The sequence below is a fragment of the Xenopus tropicalis genome, chromosome 5, assembly GCF_000004195.4.
Source record: "Xenopus tropicalis strain Nigerian chromosome 5, UCB_Xtro_10.0, whole genome shotgun sequence".
Lineage (NCBI taxonomy): Eukaryota > Metazoa > Chordata > Amphibia > Anura > Pipidae > Xenopus > Xenopus tropicalis.
In genome coordinates, this window is record NC_030681.2 from 55,613,016 (window position 1) to 55,638,701 (window position 25,686).

The 25,686-nt window shown below is 37.1% G+C and overlaps 1 protein-coding gene across 3 annotated transcripts; it reads left to right on the forward strand.

Moving 5' to 3' along the window:
* Positions 1 to 71: 71 nt before the first annotated feature.
* Positions 72 to 23,159, forward strand: mocs3 (molybdenum cofactor synthesis 3). Of its 3 annotated transcripts, none has more exons than XM_031902250.1 (14): positions 72 to 172; positions 2,365 to 2,500; positions 3,462 to 3,594; positions 4,946 to 5,038; positions 6,161 to 6,281; positions 10,315 to 10,389; positions 12,665 to 12,782; positions 13,955 to 14,063; positions 14,562 to 14,624; positions 17,341 to 17,504; positions 17,586 to 17,633; positions 20,025 to 20,121; positions 21,110 to 21,214; positions 22,884 to 23,159. In XM_031902250.1, the coding sequence occupies exons 2-14, from the start codon at positions 2,417 to 2,419 to the stop codon at positions 23,039 to 23,041; spliced, it is 1,368 nt and encodes a 455-aa protein (XP_031758110.1). In that variant the 5' UTR covers positions 72 to 172; positions 2,365 to 2,416; the 3' UTR covers positions 23,042 to 23,159. The 3 variants fall into 3 exon arrangements, with proteins under 3 accessions (XP_031758110.1, XP_031758108.1, XP_031758109.1); XM_031902248.1 differs by having other exon boundaries at positions 162 to 251; XM_031902249.1 differs by lacking the exon at positions 72 to 172 and adding an exon at positions 2,094 to 2,246.
* Positions 23,160 to 25,686: the final 2,527 nt, after the last annotated feature.

Consider the following 25,686-nt stretch of genomic DNA (forward strand, 5'->3'; position numbering starts at 1 on the left):
CTCCTCCATGTTATGTCATCCCTCCTGGCCCCTCCTATTAGTGATGTCATACGTCAACCATCCTCCATCATTCTTATGGGCTGCCCATGTCGTTTCCCCAAGTGACCGTCTAAAGAAAGTTAGCTGCTGCCTACTAAGAGAAGGAAGTGGGGGGGTTGAATGCAGAATTATGGTAATTATTATGCCACAAAGGTGCAGCACTACAGAAAGGAGAATTTGCAAGAAGTGCAAAGAAGCGCATTGTGATATAGGTAGGACACTTAGGAGCTCAATGTATGGATAGAGCTGCTAGCCGAGAGAATTGTAATGTGTACGGGTCAAAGACTGCACGATCTGTTCAGGGCTGCTGGAGTAGTGCAGTGTGAACCCATCTGGGCAGAACTGGTAGGATGCTGCAGGTGAAGGCGCTCAGTAATCATGCTGCTGGGGTAGTGCAGTGCCACCCATTAATAGGTGTCTGCTAGTGGGAGTCTCAATATGTGGATGGCCTTAGGTTTTTAACGGACAAGGACAGTTATATTCACTTATCACCCACACACACAGACACACACACTGAATATAATTGTTAATAATTGTTGGACCTTGTTTTAAAAACACACCAATCATGGGTACCTTCCTGTGCCACCAACTTTGATTAATTTTCCAGGGATTCTTTGTAAAGTTCCAAGCCCAGATGTGCAGTCTAATGAAGCTGGGCTTTTTCCTTTGCTGTGCTTACTGTTGCACCACTGGTCTATATATTTGTAACCTTTATATGAGCTAAGACAAAGTCATCCTGAAGACCATTTAAAGTTTGTGGCAAGTGCTTATTTGTTCTACTGCATACCTCAGGAGATATAGAAGGGAAACTTACACCAGTTCTTTATTTATGTAACTTTGTTATAAGCAATCTGGAGCAGTCTGAAGGCCAGTTAGGGTGGCATGTGGGATTATGTGCTTATTTGCTCTGCTGGATACACCTAAATCCCACTGTGAAGGCCATTTGGGGTAAGATTTGGAGATATTTATCAGCATGAGTAATTTATTTCTCATGTATTTATTTCTGTTGTGAGGGAGTCCCAACCAAATGTTTGTTTCTTAAACCCCAAAAGAACTGGCCTGAAGCCTCTCTTGGATATGGGTACAATCCTATCTAAATGGATAGGATGTCACATCTGACAGCTTGGACCACATAAATATGCTATATCAATTGAATACATGAAGGCAGTAAACAGTGGTCAAATATAATTCATGGCACTCTAAACAGCTAAGTATATTTGTATATGATACTTTTATTCTGTGTACATACATCAAGCACAAAAAATGCAGAATGTTGTTTCTAAAAAATGCAGTGAAACTCTGTATACGTATGAGTACAATCAGGAATTTTTGGGCCCGATTCACTTAAGTCCGAAATAAGGAGTGCTATTTATAGCATGCGTTAAAAATCTTATCACTTCTTATTTTTCGCTCGATTCACTAAAAGGACACTTGTCATAATTAAGAAGCGATGTTCTTGGCGTTATTTATCTTGCGACGACATATTTTCAAGCAATATATTACGCAGCGCACAACATATTACACAGCACGTTGCTTGAAAATATGTCGTTGCAAGATAAATAACGCCAAGAACATCGCTTCTTAATTATGACAAGTGTCCTTTTAGTGAATCGAGCGAAAAATAAGAAGTGATAAGATTTTTAACGCATGCTATAAATAGCACTCCTTATTTCGGACTTTAGTGATTCGGGCCCAATGGATTCAAATAGCTGATGTGTTTAGATGCACTCAAGCCTGCAACTCAAATGCCAAATGATTGCATGTTGAAGAATATGCATTAATTTTTGTGTGTCCTGTACATATCACAGTGCTCTAGTAGTCCTGAATAAATGACTACCATTCCATGGAGCTCTGTGCTTATCACAGTGTGCTTCCAGAGCTGTATTGAACTTCCCTGATGAGATCCCCGCAAAGCCCTACTTTGTTCCATGCTATACCTTTCTGGCATTCTACATCTTCCCCCCTTCTCTGGACAGGGAACAGTTACACCCATCCCAAAGCTGTCACATGGTGCCATTACATAGCAGGAAATATCAGCTTAGACACTCCCCTACATGACATCATGGTTCCATCCCACATCTTGGTCACATGGCTGTGACATCACTACCCTGAAAGCAACTCCATTCTGGCATCTCTCATACACACAGACATGTGGCTGAGGCTCGGACCTTGCTGCTACAGTAACACTGTCTGAAGCAGATCAGACTGTAACTTCATAAATACTTTCTTAAAATAAAAGGGGGGGGGGGGTAGGTGACTGTGGAAATTAACAGAACACACATTTTCACTCCCCTGGTTTATAATCCATTTCTGTGGCTCTTTCAGTAACTGACAGGACTTGCTGGTTTCTGGCTAGACTGGTCCTGTAACTGACTTGATGTCCGGAATGGATGGAATTGATTCACAGATTACATGTACTGGTTCTTCCGTCGATAAACTGCCTCATTTAAAGGGCAATGAGGTACCAATATTATGCTTTAGTGATTTATTTGCCATTAGTCTCTTTATTCTGACATGCATTCATGCAGTGATATTGTAAGTTATATAAATGTTAATCAACTAAATTGCTGTTTATCTGTATATTTGTTTTGCTCTAAACATTTTTCCTCTGTAGTCAATACACTTATAAAATCATCCTTTTGATAATACATTATGAAACTATTATACATTATGAAATAGGCCGATGGTTGATTAAAGCAAGCTTACTTATTTTAAACAGACCAAACAAAACTATGGTTTGCAGAAGCAATAAATATGCATAGTGTCCTTTTGAGCCCTGTTCTCCCATGGTAAAAAAAAACGTTTTTTTCACAAGTTTGTTCAGAGGAAAGGATTTTACTAATGTATAATCATCAGGGTTAGTTGCAGCAATGCAAATGACAAAACATTCTTACCTGAAACACATTCAGTTGGACTGGAAATATGATGTGCTCTGCCAAAGACATACTATATTAATATGCAGAATTGTTGCAAGCATAACAGCACCACTACAGATGTATAGTCTGACTATTGTATTTAGAATTGTGCAATAAATGCACTTGATTTTGGACAGATTACACCATCAATCATAGGCATCTGAATCGGGATGTGACCCCACCAAAAATTTCCACCCTTGTTTTGAATGTTAATGCAGGCAGGCATATATTGTATGCATTTGGCATAGCATATTTCCTATTCAGCTAAATGGGGGGGGGTTCAGGTAAGAATTTTTGACCAATATAGTATTACAAATGTGTCATTGGTATTGCTGTAACTACTCCTGACGATAATTAGTAAAACATTTTTCTCGGAACAAACTCAGGATTTAAATAAGCCTTGAAATCCCAAGAATGCAGATATGGTTTAGACTTACTAAAATCATTTCATCAATTAATTCATTTTCTGATTCTACTTGGTCATGCAAATTGTATTTGCTTCTTTAGGTTAAATCCTACTCTCTGCCTGAATCACATGGGGCAGATGAAATTTTGCCAGAACTCAACAAGAGCTCTCTTACTAACCCAGACATATTACGGTACAGCAGGCAACTTGTTTTGCCAGAGTTTGGTGTTCAAGGTAAGTAGAAGGTACTTAGTACCTGTCTTCATATAAAAGAACTCACAAATGCAGTTGTTCAGGGAAAAAAAATGCAGTATGCAGTATTGTGACAGTTTGAGCCGCTTAAAAATAGTAAACTTAGAAAAGACTTTTGGAGGGTGAGATATTGGATCACAATTCTGAGCCGGTTTTGTTGCCGACAACAATGCATGTTATGATGATGATGATTTTTATACAGACTCAAGGTGAATCATTATTTTATACAGTCTATTTTGTACTTTGAATTACTCCTTACTGTGAACTTATGCATGGGTATAACTACAGATGTCCCAGCAATATGTCCCCACCGCACCAGCCCATGTAAGCCAATTGTGGGGTTGCTAAATGTTTGAAAGCATTGGCAATGTCACTTGTCAAGCACTTTTCATTGCCTAGCACTAGCTTGTGTTTTGAGTCTGGCAGGGAGATTTGGTCACTTTGGTGCCCCAGTCGAAAATGTGGTAGGATATACATCCCAAATCCAGGATAAGCCTTATTGAAGTAGTAATGGTTGTTTCTAAATTTGGATTACTACTAACTCCTGTTAGCAAAAAACTGCACCAGCCTAAAGTACTCTTCATTAAATTAATGTATTCTACTGTACAGCGCTGCGTATATAAGTAGCGCTTTATAAATAAAGATATACATACATACATACATTAAGCACCATGGAGTGATCCATTCCTGATTATTTCTTTGCTTGGGCATGCATGCTCTTAGAGTGAAAAGCCAAAAAAAAAAGCCAGCGTTTTCTTTGTACTATGCATGCGTCGGCCCCAGGGAACTGAAAAAAGCAGGATCAATCCACATTGCTCAGGCTGAGAAGAATCCCGGGTCGGTGCAAATTACTGCTTACAGGAGCAGTGACTGGGGTATCAGATAAGTGCCTAACATTTGGCACCCCTAGTGATTGAGACTTTCCTTTAAAGGGGACATATGATCTTATGGAAATAAGAAATTTTCAAAATATTCTCAGTTTGAAATTCTGTATCTTCCTCCCAGCAATCTTTCTCCTATATGCAGCAGTCAGAATTAGAATTTGATTGAAAGTTAAATCTTACACATCTTTTCGGGGGCTCTCTTTGCCTAGAATATGAGCTATCTCTTTTAAAATAACTAACTAGCACTGAAAGTCTCAGGTCAATTCCAGCAGTGATGGTGGGTCTGTGTCCCAAGGCTTACTTTATAGTAAGCTTCATATAAGCTTAATATATTTTGTTTGATTAAATTTTATTTGTATCTGTAAAACATTCTATTTGCCTGAAGATTTAAACTGTGAATACTGACTACACTTTGGCCTTAATGTTTATGTTGTGCCTTTCCACTTTAGGTCAACTAAATCTTTCAAAAGTCTCTGTGTTGGTCATAGGATGTGGAGGCCTAGGCTGTCCTGTAGCACAGTACTTAGCAGCATCTGGAATAGGTATGTTTTTTGTTAGTGCTAGAAAATTGATGATATACAATAGAAATACTTTTTATGTCTTGATACTTAAATTCCTAATGCACTCTTGCCTAATTCCAATGAGAGATTAAATAATAATGTACTGATATTTTTATGTAACTGTTCTATATGTGTTGTACCTTATGTTCACATTAAACTGCCTTTTTTAATGTCTTATTTTATTTCTGTTTCTCTAAAGAAGAGATTATTATATATACTCTTATAAATACCCCCAAATCCATTGTATATTATACAGTCATGGCCCAAATTGTTGGCACCCCAAAAATTTTTCCAGAAAATCAAGTATTTCTCACAGAAAAGTATTCCAGTAACACATGTGCAACCAAAAATTCAGTTAAGGGTGCCAATCATTTTATCCAGCCCATTTTTGGAGTTTTGTGTGACATTATGTCCAATTTGCTTTTTTTCCTCCCTTTTTTTTTTTTTTTTTTTGTTTTGTTCCAATACACACAAAGAGAATAAACATGTGTATAGCAAAACGTGTTACTGCAATACTTGTCTGTGATAAATATTTCTGGGGTGCCAACAATTTGGGCCATGACTGTATATACTCTCATAAATACCTGTATACAATCCCTTTGTTGTGACTGTTTTGTGTTGGGGGACTATCTAGGCATCATCTGCCTCGCAAGGACAAACATTAGAGAAGTTTTACTTTTCCCATGTGCCCTGTTTAGGCAAAGAAATACTTTTTAAAAACCCATAGGTTTTTCATGATTAATATAGTAGGACAAAAGTATATTCAGCACAATCCAATAAACTCATTCTAAATAAGGGGTTATACTGTTTCTTTATGTTGGTGTTTGAGATTTTACCTTGCCAAGATAAGGTATTTTTTTTACTCATTTGTCTGTTATGCTCTGTATTTTCTACAAAATCCCTCCTGATATTCATTGTAATTGTCTCAAAATAGGTGTAGTTGCCAGGCACATAACCCCAATATATTTGCCCCAGTATCCTGGGACCCCTGTTCCCCAAACTCATCAGTTAGTATAGTAGTTTCGAAATGGCAACAAATAATTATGTTTTCTTGTTACCAAATAAAATTATGAATGACTGCTGATTAAATTTATTTCTGCACAGGTCGTTTGGGGTTGCTCGATTATGATGTGGTTGAAATGAGTAATCTTCATCGACAAGTTCTGCATGGTGAAAACAGGCTAGGAATGCCAAAATCTGTGTCTATTGTGAAAACGTTACAGAAGTATGTTTTACCATCTTATGTGTGGCTTATGTATGAACTGGTGGTTTGCCTGAAGGGGGAGTTATTCACTAACAGTTGGCTAGCAATCAATGTTAAAGCTTCCTGTGTATTTAAAAATGTTTACTTTTAGGCAGATTTTTTAAATAAAACTCCTATGGTGTAGAATATATTTTTTCACCATAGTGAAAGGCTCAAAATGTTTATGATAAACCCAGTCTTATTCCCAACCATTCCTGCTTTCACTGATCTTCCAGCATGTATTAGATTACTGCCTGTCATTTGTTGAGGACATTCTCATCAAGTAAATGGGACATCAGCCAATGTTAAAATTGAAAGAGCCACAGTTCCCTGTCATCTTCCTATAAAAGGCCTGAGCAAAGGCATGAATGTAAATTTTATGGACTGATAACCCTAACAGTTTCTGACCTCTTAAGTCAGATGAAATATCTACTTGTGAAAGACTGCCCTTAGGCAAACTTATTTGAAAATGTTAAAAATGCTCAGTATGTAGAGTAATGCATCATTTTGCGGCCATATACAGATTGGTGCAAAAGCAAAAGACGTTAGAAGCATAGCCTCAGGCTCACTCATAGCTTGAGGGGTCATACCTTTGACACTCCAACCCTTTGCCTAACTGAAATTTCAGTTGCGTACTTGCTAATTAAAAAACAGTAAATATAGCCTTAATCAAAAACTGAACATTTACTATAAAGTCACCATTTCCAGTATAACGTATTCCATTGTTTCTGCAGATGTGCCTCCCCTCTCAATTCCATACTCTGGCGCATCACATCAAAGTTAAACTTTGATAAAATGTGTGTTAAAATTTGTGTGACTGGCCGAAAATCTAGTGTAACACAGACTTACAAAATCCCTACATCTCTTAAGAGCAATGGTATAGACTTTGGTCAGTTTGGACATCCTTGTGTGGCCATATTGCACAAATTTAATGTAGCCTGTAGTTTAAATAATAACTGCTCAAGTCAGTCAATAATTTGCATTACTCTAAAATTATTTTGCAGAAGTGTTGCTGCTACCTAGGCTCAAACTGCCTCCATAGACTGTTTTACGTGAACGGTTCACCTGAATATAGCAGGATGCATATTAGTAATACTGTATGTGTTTGCAGGAATCTGTGGTCTATAACTTACATCCTAACAACAACTTGTTGGAAGGTATCTGCCTTTCACAGAAGTGATGAAAATGCAAAATAATTTTAACCACTGTATGGGTTCTGGTGGAATCTGGGAATCAGAAAGCATGTGTACAACCCCTTCTCATTATTGGCTGTCAAATGATGTTTTTCTCTATGCCAGTAGGTTTTTCTTATGCATGTATATGTTTGTATAGCACTACCTGTTTATGAAAAGGTATTGTACAAACAGGACAGTTAAAAAATCTTACTATTTAGTAGTCAAAAAAAGGATATCATACTAGAATATAGTAGAATATGAGTTTTGTTTCAAAGAGCGTGTGGGAAAGTTCTTACAGAGGAATAGAAGGGTAGATATATAAACAGATATAGTGAGGTACAGAAGAGTGAAAGGCTTTGAACATTAGCAGAAGTATTTTGTAAATTATCTTTTGATAAAAACAATAATATAGGATAAGCAGGTTTCCTAAGAGCAGGAGGATTGTATCAGAAGACTTTACAGGAGGTGTTCACCTTTTGGAAAGTCTTACCAAAGAGGAAATACTTAGAAGAACTTTACCAATTCCAGTTTTCAAAAATGCTTCTTTATATATATGAGGCTTTTTAATTGCCACTTACTGTATCCTCAAAGATGCCATCTCCCACAGAAGGAGAGGGTCTTTCCCCTCGTACACTACCAAAAGCAGAGACCGTAGTAGGGAGTATATAAAGTGCTTGCATTCTGCACATGGCAGTCAGCCAACCCAATCATTTGTAGAGGAAAGAAGAGCAATCATACATTAGCAGTAATTCTTTTCTCCTCTCTCTTGCTGACTGATGCACTTTTTCTCCCTACTGCTGATCTCTGCATTAGTGCTAAACTTGAATTGGGTAAGTGATTGTTTTTAATCCATAAAGAAGCCATTTTTAAAACAAAATTAATGTAGTGGATGAAGCTATTCTTTTGTGAAGTCCTAACACTCTAGTAGGACTTGCAAAAGGTGAACATTCCCTTGAAGAGGACGTGGGAATCTGGGAGACCAGTAGTTTACTTTATTGGCTTTGAGGTTTGTAGATGGTAGTCTGAATTCTTTAAGATGGCTTCTGCTAAACTTTAGGTCTTGAAGGCTAAAATTACAATACACATTTGTAAGATAAAAAGAAAAGATTGAACATGATCTGCAGCATGGTATGTAGAAGATTTTAGGATATGCCAGTGCCAAACAAAACTCCCTGGCCTGGACAAAGAAAAAATGCTGCATGTTTCAACCTCTATGAATAAAGTGCTGTCTGTGTTCAGTAGCACTATATTCATGAGGTGTGGGTATGGGAGGCACGTAGGCAGCCCCCTCCCTCCCTCTAACCCCCCTAGCGATTGTAGTTGCTTACCTTATACCCTGGGCTGTTGCTTCTATTAGGAAAAAACTGTACCAGCCCCAGGTAGCTGAGAGAGAGCGATCCTCTTCCTTCTTCTGTCTTTGCGCATGCTCAGTAGAGTGAAAAGTCTAACTTTAACAAAAGAGACGGCTTTTTCACTCTACTGTGCATGTGCCTGCCCCGAGATTCAGAAGACAGACAAGAGAAGGAAGAGAATCCCTTGTTTATAGCAGATGTGATGTTGCCCTAACAAAAGCACCAACCCAGATTTTGCTCTTCATAGTGCTCTTACAATCATGATTGAAACCTTGTGTGAGTTTGCTAACTCACGCTGGGTTTTGGGGCCGATATCTTCCAACTTCCAGGCAGGCTTGGTAACTTCCAAGCAGGCTTTTGTTTAAAAAATGAATAAATAAAAAAGCACCTAAATGCTGTTGAATTTTATTTTCCAACAAATGCCCACTCAGGAAAAATAAATGAAAGCTGCATAAATAATAAGGCACAGACCCAGTGTGACTTATAAAACTCATTCAAGCCTGTAGGTTCGAGCATAAATAGGGAACGAGTTTGAATCCCAAAATGGGTAAAATTCAGATTGAATATGATCATTTCTGATGATTGCAAATATCACGAAAATCTTACGAAAAAATCGTATTAGTCATGATAATATCATATTGGCGATCTGAAAGTCACAACATTTTCGTATCTGAGCAATCATGAACGGTGGAAAAACCTTTCTGACTTTGATCCTTCTGTGCATGATTTTGGAAGCCTCCCATATGAATCAATGGCACTCTGCAGCTCCAACCTGGCCCAAGGAAAGTCACGATACCGAAGCTTGAATGAATCCGAAACTTTCTTACTCGGGGCGACAATTTTGTCGCAAAGTACGAAAAAGTTGCAGAAAATACGCGCAGTACGAAAAAATTAAAATTAGTTGTATTCAGAGCAATCGTACTTTAATAAATTGGCCTCTTAAGGTGGCCATACACGCACCGATATTATCGTACGAAACCTCGTTTCGTACGATAATCGGTGCGTGTATGGCATGTCGGCGAGTTGACCGATATCGCAGGAAGCTGCCGATATCGGACGACTCGCCGATCGGACAAGTTTGAAAATTTTGATCGGGCGCCATAGAAGGCGCCTGACCAAAATTCTCCCTTCAGAGCTGAATCGGCAGAAGGAGGTAGAAATCCTATTGTTTCTACCTCCTTACCTGCCGATTCAGTCCTGAATGGTGTGTGGCGGATCTTACGATGTTTCGTGCGACCGATGGTCGCACGAAACATCGTCGGATCGCCACGTGTATGGCCACCTTTAGTGTTTCATTGTACATATACATATTTAAAACAATGGGCAAAAAGTGTGGTTAGTACAAGCCCTGTTCACAGAACTAATGTTACAAAAGGGGGCATACTGTCCCTTTAAGCTGCTTTTTTTCTTTATCCTCACCTGCTCTTGCATTAATACAAAATGCATGCAAACTGGCATTGATTGAATTCCTTTTGTTTCTACTTTTAGGTTGAACTCATCGGTGATCTATCTTCCTTATCACATGAGTTTAAACCCTGAAAATGGTCTGCAGATTATTCGACAATATCCTTTTCAGTAGGATTATATATAAAAGTTTTAAAAAAAAGTCCATTACTCACTGTATTGTTAACATACTGTATGGCAAGCATGGTACGATCAATTATCTTATAATTTACTATGGTTGCAAATAAGACCTATTTTTAAGGGAAAATGTTTTGGGTTTTTTTGTCCACTGTCCACATTTATTCATACATAAAGTATCCATTCATTCTGTTTAAAATGACGACGGAACATGCACTGGTGAGTTACAAATTCAGCACAAGAACTATTAATAGGATACATTGGGTTTTTATGGGTGATTAGAGGCAAATAAAACCATTGCCATGTGCAATACCAAAAGTCAGTTTGAGTGGTGCAAAGGTCACTGCCATTGGACAGTGAACGCACATCTTCTGAATATCTACTGTAAAGCTTGGTGCAGGAGGAATTATGACCTGAAGTTGTTTTGCATTGAAAGGAAACTAGGGCTGGAGCATGCAATGTTATTCTTGCTGCCCATGCGTCCTACTTGTGTCACAAAACAAGGACCTTTTTGCTTACATAGGAGTGGCAGAATTATTTGATTTGCACCATTGTTTCCCCCAGCACATTACAGAGTATGTGACTGGTCTGCAAGAGCCCTGACCTGAATGCAAATAACACCTGTGGGATAAATTGTAAGTAACGCCAACTGTGGGCCAAGTCCAGTCCCGCACACGTTAGTTCCCAACTTCACTTGTGGCTAAATAAAAGCAAATCCAATGCAATGATTGCACATGGTATTGGATCCTAAACCGCAAAAATAATGTACCAAAGTAATTAACTAGTTTGATCAGTAGTTAACATTGCCCTAAATATTCAAAATGTATTTCTAGCTGTCAAAGAGTTGTTAAAATGGAAGAACATAAATGTAAAATTTTATACAGTTAGTGCATATAAATCCAGAGACTTATAAGACCAAATCTGTATACTTTTTTATTTGCCTGATTACAGGCTTCTAAGACAAAATTTAGCAAAATCTGAAATTATAACTTTTTTGTTATCGTATTTCACATGACACACGGGGGAATGTAGTAAAGATGCCAAGTTTGCCCAAGTGTAAGCAGGCTACCAGTAAATGCTACCAGATTGGTTTGTTGTAGGTGACTAGACCTGTAGCAAACTTTGGAACATACCCACATCCTGCAAAAAGGCATAAGCTCTTGTTGAATCCTGCATTTTACTCTTCTGTATTTCAAACACACTGTAGCACAAATACAGTAAGTACTTGTCTGTGCATGTCCGGTATGTCTTCAGTTATATTATACTATGTAGCACTTAGACATTTACGTGCAACTAGCTTTCCAAAGTTAAAACTCACTAATGGTAGTCTGTTTTTTGGACCCCACAATATTCACCAGAAGCAGGAATGATAGAGTTTACAACGTGGAGTTGGCCACTGCTTCTGTATAAACTTTAGCAAAAGGGAAAGTTGTGCTTACCACTGAACAATTTTATTATTAAGCAGGGATGGAATGAGAGTGTGACCACAAAATTTATTAAGACAAAGAAATCCTCGCACTTACCCATATGAATATATTAAGACATAAATATTTATAAATGGCAAAAAGAGAAAGGGGTGCAATTACAAAGCTAAAATTCCTTGCAAATTGTGTACACAAATTTGCAGATACTGACAGCTGAAGACCATGTAGAACCTTTTGTGTGCAACTGTTTCTTCCTTAGTCTAATGTAATGGCCTAATGTGGAGCTCTCCAACAGGAGGTTCTCAAGCAGCATGTGTTTTTTGATGTTTATTTTTCCTTATGGCCTCCTTGTCAGGCCCTTAAATGACAAATTATTGACCTGCTTCTGGAGTAAATACAGAATCCATTAGAAGGTTTCTGAGGTGTTAGCAACAACAGAGAAGAAAGAGAGAATATTTGCACAAAACTTACATTATGTTTTATCAATTCTAAAATGTTAGTCTCTGCCAATAGTATTGATTGTCAATGAATGTGACTTAGGGTCACCCACTTCTGTTCATTATTTTAAGAAGGTGTTTATCAAATCGTGAACTCTTACTTTGATAAAATCACATAGGAATGTATAGAACATGTATGAGTATTGATGTATTAAGCTCTAAACTCACGTTTTGATAAATCTGCCCCTAGGTGAGCTTAATTGTCTTTCAACATGTCTGAAATGATTGTTGTATTTATTCTCAGTAAAATCACATAATGTGTTTATTTGGCAAAGCAGATATACACATCAAGTAAGAATTTAAAAATTAGTTTTTTTTCTTAATCATTTTTGTCACATATGACATCATTGCGGATTGTTCTGATAATGTTCCAACACGATATTTGGTTAATGATGCTTGTGTTTTGGCTGGAAAACCACTTGTATCTGCCAGTGCTCTCAGGTGGGAAGGGCAGGTATGTTATAAATTAGGGAATGATTACAATATTTTTGGTATGCATTTAAAGATTTTGTATTTTTGCTTCTCATGTACTTAGATGCCTGAAGGTGAGATACATTATATTGTTGTAAGACTAGTAACACCAGACAATGAAAATTTGCACTTCCTCCCTGGAAGTAAATTATGTGTCTAGTTGAAGATATTTTTTACAATAGTGTTCATTTTCATATTCATATACTATCTACATACAGATTTTACTTTCTGTTGTATCTGGTTATACCCTGATATATGAGCTTTTATAATGCAAATTCATGGCCTGAGACCAAAAATCCAGAGAATTAGTTTAAGGGGTCCAAGTTATGATTGTAGTAATTATTTAATTCTAAGAACCTAGTCTCACCCACAAAACATAAATGCTGCTTCCAGATGAGAGGGCCTTAGTCCTAATATTATCATTGCTCACTTTCCAAAACACACAGAAGGGTTATGGGTAGGGGAAAAGTCTCTAAGTTTGTGAAAGGGTTTAATTTGGACGTCCAGATGTTAAAATGAATAAATAACTGCCATTGGCTGCCATTGGTTAATCAAATGTTCCTGCCAGACAACTGATGCAATGCCAACCACAGTTATCACTTACAAGAATGCAATTTGAAATATATGTAAAGTAAGCTCACATAATTTTGCTTGTTTAAATTATTAGCTAGACAAAAAATGCACAGAAATAAGTAGATTTTAAAGATGGACAAACAATTCATTCAGCAAATGGATGCCATAAATTATAAAGAAAGGCTTGGTAAAGGAAGTGACATTATTATTTCAAATTTATATTTATAATCCGTTTAAAACTATTGACAACAGTAACAAATCCTCATCTGAAATGCAGCATAGGAAGCATTTACAATAAAGACAGTCAAATAATGCGACCCCCTCCAGCACCTACTGGGGAGATCATTTAAAATGCTGATTTACTGTATTATGTAAAAGTGTTATTCATTTGCGCTTTCTTGCATAGATATGTCTCAGATAATGATTTGCTTTGCTTCTTCTTATGCACAGGGAAATTCATTCTATTTAATGAAGGCCCAGTATTTTACATTGTAGGGAGTACAAGGCTCAATTAATATACATTACATCAATAACCATGTATTTTATAAAGGCTTAATACATTATTTGATTTGTATTTTAAAGCTCACAGTGTATAATTATCAACAAGGTCCATGTTACAGATGCTTATTTCCAAAGCCGCCTCCTTCCGAAACCGTTACTAACTGTGCTGATGGTGGTGTTCTTGGCATAGGTTTGTATTGTTTCTCCTTTTTTCCTTGTGTATGTACTGCATAACATAGTAATTCTGATTCTTCTAAAATAAATTAAAACTGAGACCACGTGGTGTAAATTTATGCACACAATAAAATTACCGAGCACAAAAATCTGTTCAGAAAAATGGTCCACATTCCATTTGATAAGAAAATGTTATTTTATGGTTTATCACGTAAAAACTTATGAGTGAGATTCAGTTAAGGAGAAAAAAATTTTTTTTCTAAATCAGTTTTTCCCATAAACTTTATTAGAGTTTTCATGTCATAAACAGTGATATAAGTTATTCTTATTGAATTGCATCTGGAGATAAGCTTTTCTCATCGTATTAAATCTGGCCCAGTGTGTGAATTCAGTATAAAAAGTGTTCTGTATAACTTTAGAATTCTATATACAGTGAATCAAGAATCATTATGTTATAACAAAATAAGATAATAGCATTTAAGAATACGTTACAGCTGTTTTCTTTACTTTTTAGTACCTGGAATAATTGGTTCTTTGCAAGCTTTAGAAGTACTGAAGATTGCTTCTGGAATGGTCCGTATCCTTTCAGGATAGCCAATGCTCATTACTATACAATTATACTATGCAATACACTATACTATGCAGTCAATGGTAAGTTTGATACAGTGTGTTTATATTACATTTCTACTTTAAAGGGATTTTAAAGTGGTGTACTTTTTATTTCTAAATTACACTGTTTACATAGCAAATAATTCACTCTGCCATTTATACTTTTATTCTTGAACCAAAAAATGTTTTTTTTTTAGCTATAATATTGGTGTGTAGACGCCATCTCAGTGCATTGTGCCTGATTATGAGCTTTCAGAAGGAGCCAGCGCTACACATTAGAACTGCTTTTAGGTAACCTATTGTTTCTCCTACTCCCATGGAGGAGTCCCAAGCCGGACGAGGATTTCTTACTATTGAGTGCTATTCTGATATCTACTGGGAGCTGCTATTTTGGTCCCTTCCCATTGTTCTGCTGATCGGCTGCTGGGAGGGGGGTGATAAAACTTCAACTTACAGCTCAGCAGTAAAGTGCGACTAAAGTTTATTAGAGCACAGGTCACATGGCTGTGGCACCCTTGGAAATTATGAATATGGCTACCCCCATGTGAACTATCAAAATTAAATATTAAAAAATCTGTTTGTGCTTTTGAAAAACAGATTTCAGATTCTGCTGGAGAAGTTCTATTAACTAATCCATTTTGAAAAAAAACATGTTTTCTCATGACAGTATTCCTTTAACCATATACTTTGTTCTATAGGATCCAGTTATAATAAAAAAAGCAATTACAGTCTGGACTTTTATATTAACTGTTTTAATTAATATTTGACACAGCATCCCAACTTTTTTTTTTTGGGCACACTAAAGAAGAAGAAGAGGAGACTCCTTCTCCCTGCTGCTTTGCCCCTCACTACTTCCTTTAAAACAGTTTTTTTTAGTTTCCTCAAAGAGACAGAACAGACTTGTCTCCTTTTAGGATTATGTCTTATAGTGGCTTCCGCCTTTGTGGGATCGCTGGTGCTGTATTGAACAATTCCTTTCAGGAGCCATCTATTGCTAAATACCTGGCTCCCACACAAGGGAAGTCAGATGTTGCACAGCATACCAGCAAATGGGTAGGTACTACCATCCACCCTTAACCACAGCTCCTGTCCTCTGCCCTCCTCACCTAGCTGCCTCACCTTCCACTGTCTAGGGGTTATCCTGTTAACCTGATGTCCTGCTGCTGATCCATCCCAGGAAATGCGGCCTGGGAAGTCTTTCTATGCTGGTGCTCCTTCTCACCACTGGCACCGCAGTACAGGAGTTCCTCCTGCTCTGGCAAGTCCGCATCAATTTTCATGCCGAATCCTTTGCGATTTGATCTATGAAGATCATGCGATATTCAGCCTTCTTGTTCGCTCACGCTCTTCTGCTTGATGCAACATCCTTTACGTGCCATCAGAATCACCTGCATGGAAATCTTGTCACTTGCTGTCCAACATTGGGAGCATCTCAACGAACGGGGCACAGGGACATTGCAGTGCCGACAATCAGGACAGTAAGCTCTCCACAGCAGGGGAGGCAGGAACCGGGGGGGGGGCAGAGCATATCCATTCTGGGCCTACTTATTCTCCACTCAGGAGAGGGGCAGCACCAAGGAATTACGATCCTCTACGGCCCTCCTTATCCTCCATCAGGACCCAACAAGGGCTCCCCGGCTTCCGAAGCCACCATCTCCAGATAGATCAGGAAAGGCTATTCACAAGGCTTGCATTGCGCAAGGGAAGTCTACAACCCTGCGATTAACAGCTAATTCCACCAGGGGTATCAGCACTTCCTGGGCATTCAGGAACCAAGCCTCCACAGAACAAGTGTGCAGGGCCGCTACGTGGTCCTCAAGTCATTCACCAAGTTTTACAGATTTGAGGTGTTTGCAGCATCCAACACTCATTTCAGAAGGAAGGTGCTGCAGGCAGCAGTTCACTAAATGTGCTGGCCTTGCTTTCTCCCTCCTATCTTTGGGGGGACTTCTTTGTTATGTCCCTATGGTCCCTGTGTCCCACAGACACTTGTAAGAGAGAAGGTGATTTTGTATTACTGTTACCTTTTCTCTTAAGAAGTCTGTCTGACACAGGGGTACCTACCTGGAAAGTCTCTGCTGCTGCCCTTGTCTCCATTAAGGTTTTTCTTTCTTTACTTGTACATAGTTAAGCATTTTCTTCCACCTCTCTGTTTTACAAAACTGAAGTGATCAGGAAGTAGTGAGGGGTATAGCAGCAGGGAGGAGGAGTCTCTTCTTCCTCTTCTTCAGTGTCCTGCCTCCTAGTGGTGGATGCTATACCCCATGGTCCCTGAATCCCACAGACTTCTTAAGAGAGAGAGGATTTAACAGTAAGTAATACAAAATCACCATGTTTGTAGGAGTACAGCTCTTTACTATCATCTGTTTTAAATCAGTTTCTCAAAAAAATTACCACTGGTCTTTCTTATGAATTTATATACAGATATCCCAGATGATATCTGGGATATACAAATATCTGTAATACAATGTTGAAATTAGAGGATTTTTATATATTAACAGTTCCTATTTAAATAGTAATAAAGCAGAAAGAAATTTTCCAGCCCTCTGGTGTCCAGTAAAAACAAGAGCTTTGCTGTTAGTCTTTTATGAATCACACTGAACATAGAATAAAGGTAACTTCTACATAAATTAAGCTGGCAAAACATTCATTTTACTGGCAGTACCCTTAACTTAAATTTTCAGCATCCTATAGTGGTGTTTTGTTGATGTTTGATGCACTGGAAGGACGTTTCAGAAATATCAAGATTCGTGGGAAACAGAATGATTGTGCAGCTTGTAGTAATTCTGCAGAAACTGCTATTCTTCAAGATTATGAGGCATTCTGTGGCTCATCTGCTTCAGATAAGGTTCCAAAAATTCCTATATGTTGTGTTATTGTCATAATTTTCCGTATATATTTTAATATTTATATCTGCTTCCACTTTCAGTGCAGAATGTTGAGTTTGCTGTCAAGGGATGAAAGGCTTTCAGTTGAGGTAAAGGACCATAAATAATGTAATCCACACAGTATACGTTATTTTTTTAATTCAGTTGTATATGGACTGCTCCAAAAATATATGGCTGAATATAAAACTGAGCAAAATCCAGTGGTCTAGGACTAAAGTCACAAAAATGAATTTACGCTTTTATTACAGAATATAATTATAAATTATATATCGAATAACTACCAGATGGTTTACACTTAATTACACTTAATGCATTCATATTAACAGGATACTGAACATCTGATAGTCTAAAAGTAGAAGCCAGGTGTCTGTGAGAGCAGGTGAATGATTACTAACAGTTTTAAAGCTTGTTCATCTTAGTGGGACAAGCTTCTACATTTAACAGCTACTATGGCCAAGCTTATGTTGAATAGCATTGGATAAGTCCTTTCCCTTAAATTATTTGTTGACACTTTTCAGATCCACTTTGAATACCTCTTAGAGTATTCTGAAATCATTTAGTGACTGTTTTTTTACTTATAGAAAGACTAAGGGGCTGATTTACTTACCCACGAACGGGTCGAATGGAGTCCGATTGCGTTTTTTTCGTAATGATCGGTATTTTGCGATTTTTTCGTATGTTTTGCGATTTTTTCGGATTCTTAACGCTACGAAAAATGCGCAACTTTTCGCGTAAGTTTTAACGCTATGAAAAATGCGCAACTTTTTACGCAACTTTCGTAATGGATACGAAAAACTCGCGTTTTTACGCAAAAATCGTATTGGTAACGAAAAATTCGTAAAGAATACGAAAAAATCGCAAAACATACGAAAAAGTCGCAAAATGTTCGTTTTCAAGTCGGAACTTTTCCAATTCGGGTCGGATTCGTGGGTTAGTAAATCAGCCCCTAAGGATAATGTCCCATGGTGCGAGTTAGTCGCCCGCGATAGATCTCTGAAGTAAGTCTGGCTGCAATCAACAGACATGATCAGTGGATTGCAGAGTGAGCACCACATTGCACCTGCTGTTTCATCCAAAGGCAGCTTGTTAGGAGAATAGCTGCACAGGAGTCTCAGGAGGAGACAAAATGGCTGCTCCACCACTCCTCAGCCCCCGCTTCCCCCCCGATACAGTCTGTCACCAGTTTTATCTCGAAAGCCAGGTAGTCCACAAAACTCAAAAAAAAAAAAAAGATACTATTTGCACTGCCACCCCCTAAAGACTGCCGCCCTATGCACAGGCCCTCAAGTACCTAAAGTGCCTAATGGAAAATCCAGCCCTGCCTATATCATACATACAAATAAGCTTTAACAGGATTTATTGATCTTATGTAAATTATTAGCTATATATCATCCAGGGCAATAATGTAAAATGTATGGCTAGGCCAGTGCTTTCTAGGGACCTTTCTTTAGACAGGAAAATCGTTTTAGTTTGTAACACTTTGATTTAATTTGTAACACTTTTCAAGTCCAGTGTAACACCAAGTGTGGTGAAACAAGAAACAGAGAAATGTGCTTTCAACCTGTGCCTGGTAACATTGGTTGTCCTGCCTGTGCATGTGTGAAAGGAGAAAAGGTTGCTCTGTGTATCCATGTCATCACTTATCATAGGAGTACCTGTACAGTTGGTTAGGAGTTCAGTAAAGCAGTAAGCTAAAAAGGAAAGGGTCCGAGATGATATACATGCTCTATCAACTGCCAGTGGCAAAATAGCCTGAGTTGATTATTGTGCAGGGCTCTAGTTTCTCAGTACAGTTATAGATCTCCATTTAAAATATATATTATTAGAAGCCTTTGATATAATTCCACCACTATTTATGCAGTGATATTAAGTAATATAGAAATATCACAAAATCTCTATTTAATAATTTATCAATGCAAAGTCCTATTATTTGTATTTACATACAGGTGTTTTTATGTATTTGTATAAATCAATGTTAATGACTCTTTAGTTGATTAAATTGCATTTTCTCTCTGTGGCCTGCCTGTTTTCAGGGAAATACAGATACTCCATGGGAAGTAGCCAATAACCTTATTTCCAAGTGTGTCTTAAAATTTCCCCTATACCCCAAGCTGAACTCTTTAATTTTGCTTTTTTATGCTTTATATACTATGGCAAATGTGTAACCATACATTGCTTTGTGGTTCAAATGTTAATGCATGTAGTAGCTCTGGCCAACTTTTGTAAACACTTATGTCCCAGTGTAGTTGGTGCATTTTGTGTGCAACAGCTGAACGAGCTGTTAAGTCTGCTCTCTCTCCATGAGTTTTGAACTTTGTGGAAAATATAGATAGATAAGAGTAGTTGTAATATGACATTCATATTAGTTTTTGGGCTGTCACTGAAAAAAGGCAATAATTAAAAGAAAGTGTGCAAAATGCAAACATTTTTTTGTTAATTATATAAGGTTATTTTTTTTAATAGTACATTTCCATTTCCAGGAATATAAAAGACTTCTGGATGACCACATTCCTCATATCCTCATTGATGTTCGTCCACAACCTGAAGTTGATATTTGCCAGCTACCTCATTCTATTCGTATCCTTTACACAAAGTTCTTCAGCTTGCATTAGCACATGTAATTAGGGTTGCAACGTGTCCGGTTTTTGAAAGGGCTGTCTGGGTTTCCAAATTAGAAGATTCTGATAAGACTTTGAATAGAATGATGCGGCAATCAACCAGTGGCAGTTTGCCTTTTCATAGTCCCGCCCCCTGAGGTCACAGTTGTGCCCAACAAATGGGCTTATTTATCAATTTTCGAGTTTGTGAATTGGAGAGTGTTTTTCTAATTCGAATAAACTTTGAATGCTTGCTTAATAGTAATATCAAAAACTAGGTCAAATAAAAAAAACTCAAATATCAAGTATCAAGTTTATATCGAGTATATTGAAATTATAAACTCGAATAAAGCTCGAAAATCTCGAATTGAAAATATGGCTTGACTTTGCCTAGGATAACTCCCATTGACTTCTACATAAACCTGCAAGCCTTTAGAAGTTTTACATTTGAGTTTGAGGTTTTTTTTTTTTTTTGTACTTAATAAATATCAGACAGAGTTATTGAATCATAATTAGTATTGTAATTGGAAAAAAAATCTCAAACGTTCCTAAATCACCCCCATAATCTGCATCCCTGTCAGGACTTCACCAGAAAAAAAGTGGCAACCCTAAATGCAATCAAATGGTTATGGGTCTGATTTATGAAATAAACACAATGTACTGTTTTGTAATTACAGGGATAAATTTTTTTTTATTTGAATTCTTTTATTAAAATGTAGTCTATGGGAGATGGCCTTCCTATAATTCATGATGTTTCATGATAACGGATCCGATACCTGTACATGGAAGAAGGTGTGATAATGAGGCGTTCAAATAAGACTGTGTAAATAAAGTTGATACCTGCAAATATCTAGGGTAGTTGCTCTTTAACTTGTGCCTTAGTAAATGTAGATATAAAGTATTATCATTGGCTTGCTTATTTGCATATCATTCTTTACAAGGTTGTATTTTCTATAAATGTTGTTAAGATATACCTTTAAAAGGTCTGGAACAGAAAAATGAAAAATGGATCAGTTTCCTCAGGACAAAAATCGCTGAATTAATAAATACAGGAAATAGGGTAGAAAAAACAGGTAAGTAATACAGGTCACTATAACATTTCTTAGCACTTAATTTGGTTGACTTTTCATTCCAGCTAAGGTCACATGCATCCAACTTAGCTAAACATTCAGACCACACTAACCAATTTTATGTAATAAAAGGAGCAAAATATGATACCAGTCTAGTAACTTAATGCAACCAGTCAGCAGAAAGCACTTACTGGCCAGTTGTTTAAAGGAAAACTATGTACTATAAAAATATAGTAAATAAACAAGCTCATATGTAACATCCTCTTCATCTAAATAAACCATTTTCATTAAAATATCCTTTTTAAGTAGTATATGCTATTGGCTAATCCTAAATAGAAAATTGCCGTTTTAAGAATTATAAAATTATTCTGGGATTTTAGGATTCACAGGGCACACAAACAAGCCAAGGCACACATACATGCTGGGTCACATTAGCCAATTAATGGACAGAGCTTTGTCTTTTTCTCCCACACTTCTTCCTGTTACAGTTAGAGCTACATTATTTCTGGTCATGTGATCTCTGAGGGAGCACACAGCCCATCACTAAATGGTGGATCAAGGAAAAGGATGTACAAGGGCAATATTTACTGATATATATATTCCAGTTTGGTGAGATCCTTAATAAGTCACTTAAAATAATATAACCACATATATGTTGGCTAAGTATTTATTCTGGGGTATAGTTTTCCTTTAAAGGCAAACATCTTATAGGTTGCTTTGGGTTACTGCACCTGGGCAGCCTTTGTGTAATGAGTAATAATGGGGTAAGGAAGTTTAGAAAGGCAAAGGGAAATGAATCAAGGTATTTTTCTTACATTTATTACAGTATTCATGTATATACTTGACTTGCGGCACATGTAGGGTTTTTGATTTAGAATTCCTATTCTGCCTTTTCCCATGTGGTAGATGTATATAATATCAGGTTGTCAGGATCTTGCCAACCAAAAAGGCAGATTAGCTGTGAATGTTCAGTGTTATTTCTGTTCTTATATAATTTTGCTTATCTTTATTTTAGGCCCTTACCTATGAATTCTAATTTCCAAACTGCTGCCTGGTTTCAAGGGTCTAGCATACAGTTAACAGTTGGGATTTGAGGCACGGAATTGCAGAATAAATGTTATACATTTATAGTGATTTACATTGTTTCTAACTATTAAGCTTTTATCAACTGCCCTTGATAAAGGGTTAATCACAAATACATTGGGCTGATTCTCAGTGGCCTAAACATCACTTTCCTGTACTTTCTGTTGCCTTATTTTACTGGTGCTTTAATTTGCTACAAACTTTACCTATTTTGCCCAATTTATGATAGGGGATTATATGGGAAGGAAGTTTATTTTATGAACCTATGGAAACAACTGAAGAACCTTAGCATATATGATGGTCTCAGTCTCCATATGTAGACAATTTAAAACATATTACATGGCAATGCATGAATCAGTATATAATTGCTGTGGTGGGCAATGGACTTGGCTTCATCTGTTTTAGATCTTCTTCAACCCCCACCCATCCATTTGCCACTGCCTGCTACTTTCTAAAATAGGGATAATGGGAGTTCCGCAATAATTATGATGTTTGGTAGGATTGTATAAATGTGTCCAGTTACATCAGGAAGGTTTGATACAGCACTTCCAGGTTCTCTTTCAGTGACTTTTGTCATTCTCTTTTCCAGTGATAACCATTTGCAAACTCGGAAATGATTCCCAAATAGCCGTGAAAATACTGCAGGAAATATTTGGAAACGAGGTAGATTTATTCGTAGTGAAAGATGTTCAAGGCGGACTAATGGCTTGGGCTGAGAAAATTGACCCAATGTTCCCTCGCTATTAACTCATAAATGATTCATTTTAGAATCCAAGAGAAAATGTACATGCACATTTATTTTAATGTAATATTTTATAATTTGTTTCACTGATTACAAACATAATTAAATACATGCAATAAACTAGTGTGCTGTTTGTTTTATTAGTAACATTTATCTTTTTTTTTTTAACAGCTCTTCAATTTGAAATTTTAGCAACTATTTGGTTGCTAGGGTCCAAATTGCTCCTAGTAACCAGGCACTGGTTTAAACAAGACCTGTATAGAACAATAAGTAATAAAAAGTAACAATAGCAACAACATTTTAGCCATATAGTTTTTTGGCTGCTGGAAATAGAAGAAAGATTCTAAATATTCAAAAACCATAAAAACGAATGACCAATTAAAAAGGTGCTTAGAATTGCCTATTTTATAACATACTTATATTAGATGAACTACCCCTTTATATTTTATTATTATTATCAACACATATTTAAAAAGGGCCAACAGCATATTCTACAGAGCTGTACAATAAATGGGTGTATACTGATTGCATACAAAAATGCAACCTATACCTTTACCTGTAGGTAAAGAGAGCCCTGCTCAATTCATAGCATTGTCATGTCATTGGTAGTTATTTCGGACCACTAATGGGAAGGTTGTTACTAGGCAATACATCTATCTTGTGTTCCTGAATACATTTTTCAAATGCTGTCTTTAATGCAAAAATACACATGCAAAGTTCTGAAGCAGACACCAATTTAAACCAAAACGGAGATTTGTTTTACTGCCAAATCCTTTGTAAACCCAAACATGCACTAATGCTTTGATCAGATTTACTCTGCCAGATCTGTAAATACAATATTCAGCGTGTATTTGTACAAGCAAACTGCTGTCTTTGCATAGCAGACTTATTAAATATGCAGTCATGCTCAGCATCCTCCAGCATCCAGGTCTCCCCATGTACTACACCGATACTATGGAATCCCCTAAACATTCCCAGAGCCTCTAAGCCTTAAAACACAAACCCTTATGACCTCCTTTAAGTATCTCTTACTCTTCTCCCACACATAGTCATTACTTTTTTTAATGATTTTCACTACACATTATCTGCCAATATTAAGACTGACAGGACCTCTTTCACCACACAGCTCACTGTCTAAAGCAGTCAGTTGCAGCAATTTGTTTCTGCTTCAGTAAGATATTTTTTATTTGTAAACTGCTATGTTTGTATACTCTTACTCTGTAAATGCTGAATTATTGAATGAATGAGTTAAAATAAAATTCATATCTTACAGAGAGAGAGAGAGGATGCAAGGTCCCTGTCTTGCATTTCCACAAGTACAAATGATCATAAACTACCCTACTTAGCTACAGGCATCTGTAAAAAAAACAAACCACTACAAGCATCATTAAATAACACATCCAAATCAATGTAAATCTATGCACACTTGTTCTGCTAATACATTTCTTGGTTCTGCCACCACAGTAATAAGCTTCACCCCCTTCATTTTACCTCAGATGTCAAGTATGGAAATAAACTGTGTATATCACTTATCATTAATTGACGAAATGAAAGAGCCAGGCCTATCTGTGATTTAGTTTATTCATATGTACCCAACAAGAGCTATCTGTGGTGCCCCATGAGAATACAGATCCATCTCTAGTAAAAATTTAGGACTGTAGAAAAAAACATGTAAAATATAATGTCACAAGTCATCCACCACCTATTTGCAGTGCTTGAATTGAGATGAAAAAGGTGGAGAGATGCTATGCACGCTACAAGTGGTGTGCCAAAAATAAGCTAAACCCACAATTACCACCCCCACCCACTGTTATAATAAGCCTCACCAACCAACACTTTCTGGTTTCATCCACTGTAAAGCAAAGTCATTTTGTTATTTCCAGCAAAAATTCACTGGAATGGCAGCATCAGACACACAAAGCGCACATGCATTTTAAGTCAGACACAATGGCCCCCCAATGTTTTATTAATTAGTTGCAATTGCCATAGGAACCAGCTTCCATCATTCACTTAGAAACTTATTTAAAACAGCAGCCAGTGTGGTTCAGTTTGAGACTTTATTACCAGGTTCAAAACAGAGTGTTTCAAATCATCCTAACTGTGCTTATCTATACATATGTACCTACTATGTGCCTACATAGTTATAGATGGCTAGATATATAGGTACACAATTCAGATTTTGACTCAACATTTCTTGTGCTAAAATGAGCAGCTTATTCCCATACCCTTTGCAATGTCTGTGCTTCCTCCACTTCTTTTATAGCTGTGCCCATCATTTAAACAGTGTTCCCTCCTATGTAATTATTCCCCATGAGACATAATTATTCCCCACCACAGCCTTCATTAAAATCTTGAGCATGTGCATTAAAATCAACCAGTTGCCTTCACATAACCCTCCCTCTACAAAAACTTCTAAGCCCCCTTCTTTTTCTAATCACATGCTATTTCCCTCACATTTTCTCTCCCCAAGTGCTTGTGAATGCTGTATTTATCATGGGCAGTGCCTAGCAACTTTGCAATTGGTCTTCATTATATATATTTTATAGTTTTTAAATTATTTGTCTTTTTCCTCTGACTCATTCATATTCCTATCTTTTGTTCAAACCAATGCCTGGTTGCTAGGTAAATAAGATCCTAGCAAACAGCTGCT

Coding starts and splice junctions, on each gene's coding strand:
- mocs3 (XM_031902250.1), top strand. CDS start 2,417: ATGTCCGGAATGGATGGAATTGATTCACAGATTACATGTACTGGTTCT. Junction 14,064..14,561: donor TGGTGGTGTTCTTGGCATAG/GTTTGTATTGTT, acceptor TTTACTTTTTAG/TACCTGGAATAATTGGTTCT. Junction 14,625..17,340: donor GATTGCTTCTGGAATGGTCC/GTATCCTTTCAG, acceptor TTAAATTTTCAG/CATCCTATAGTGGTGTTTTG.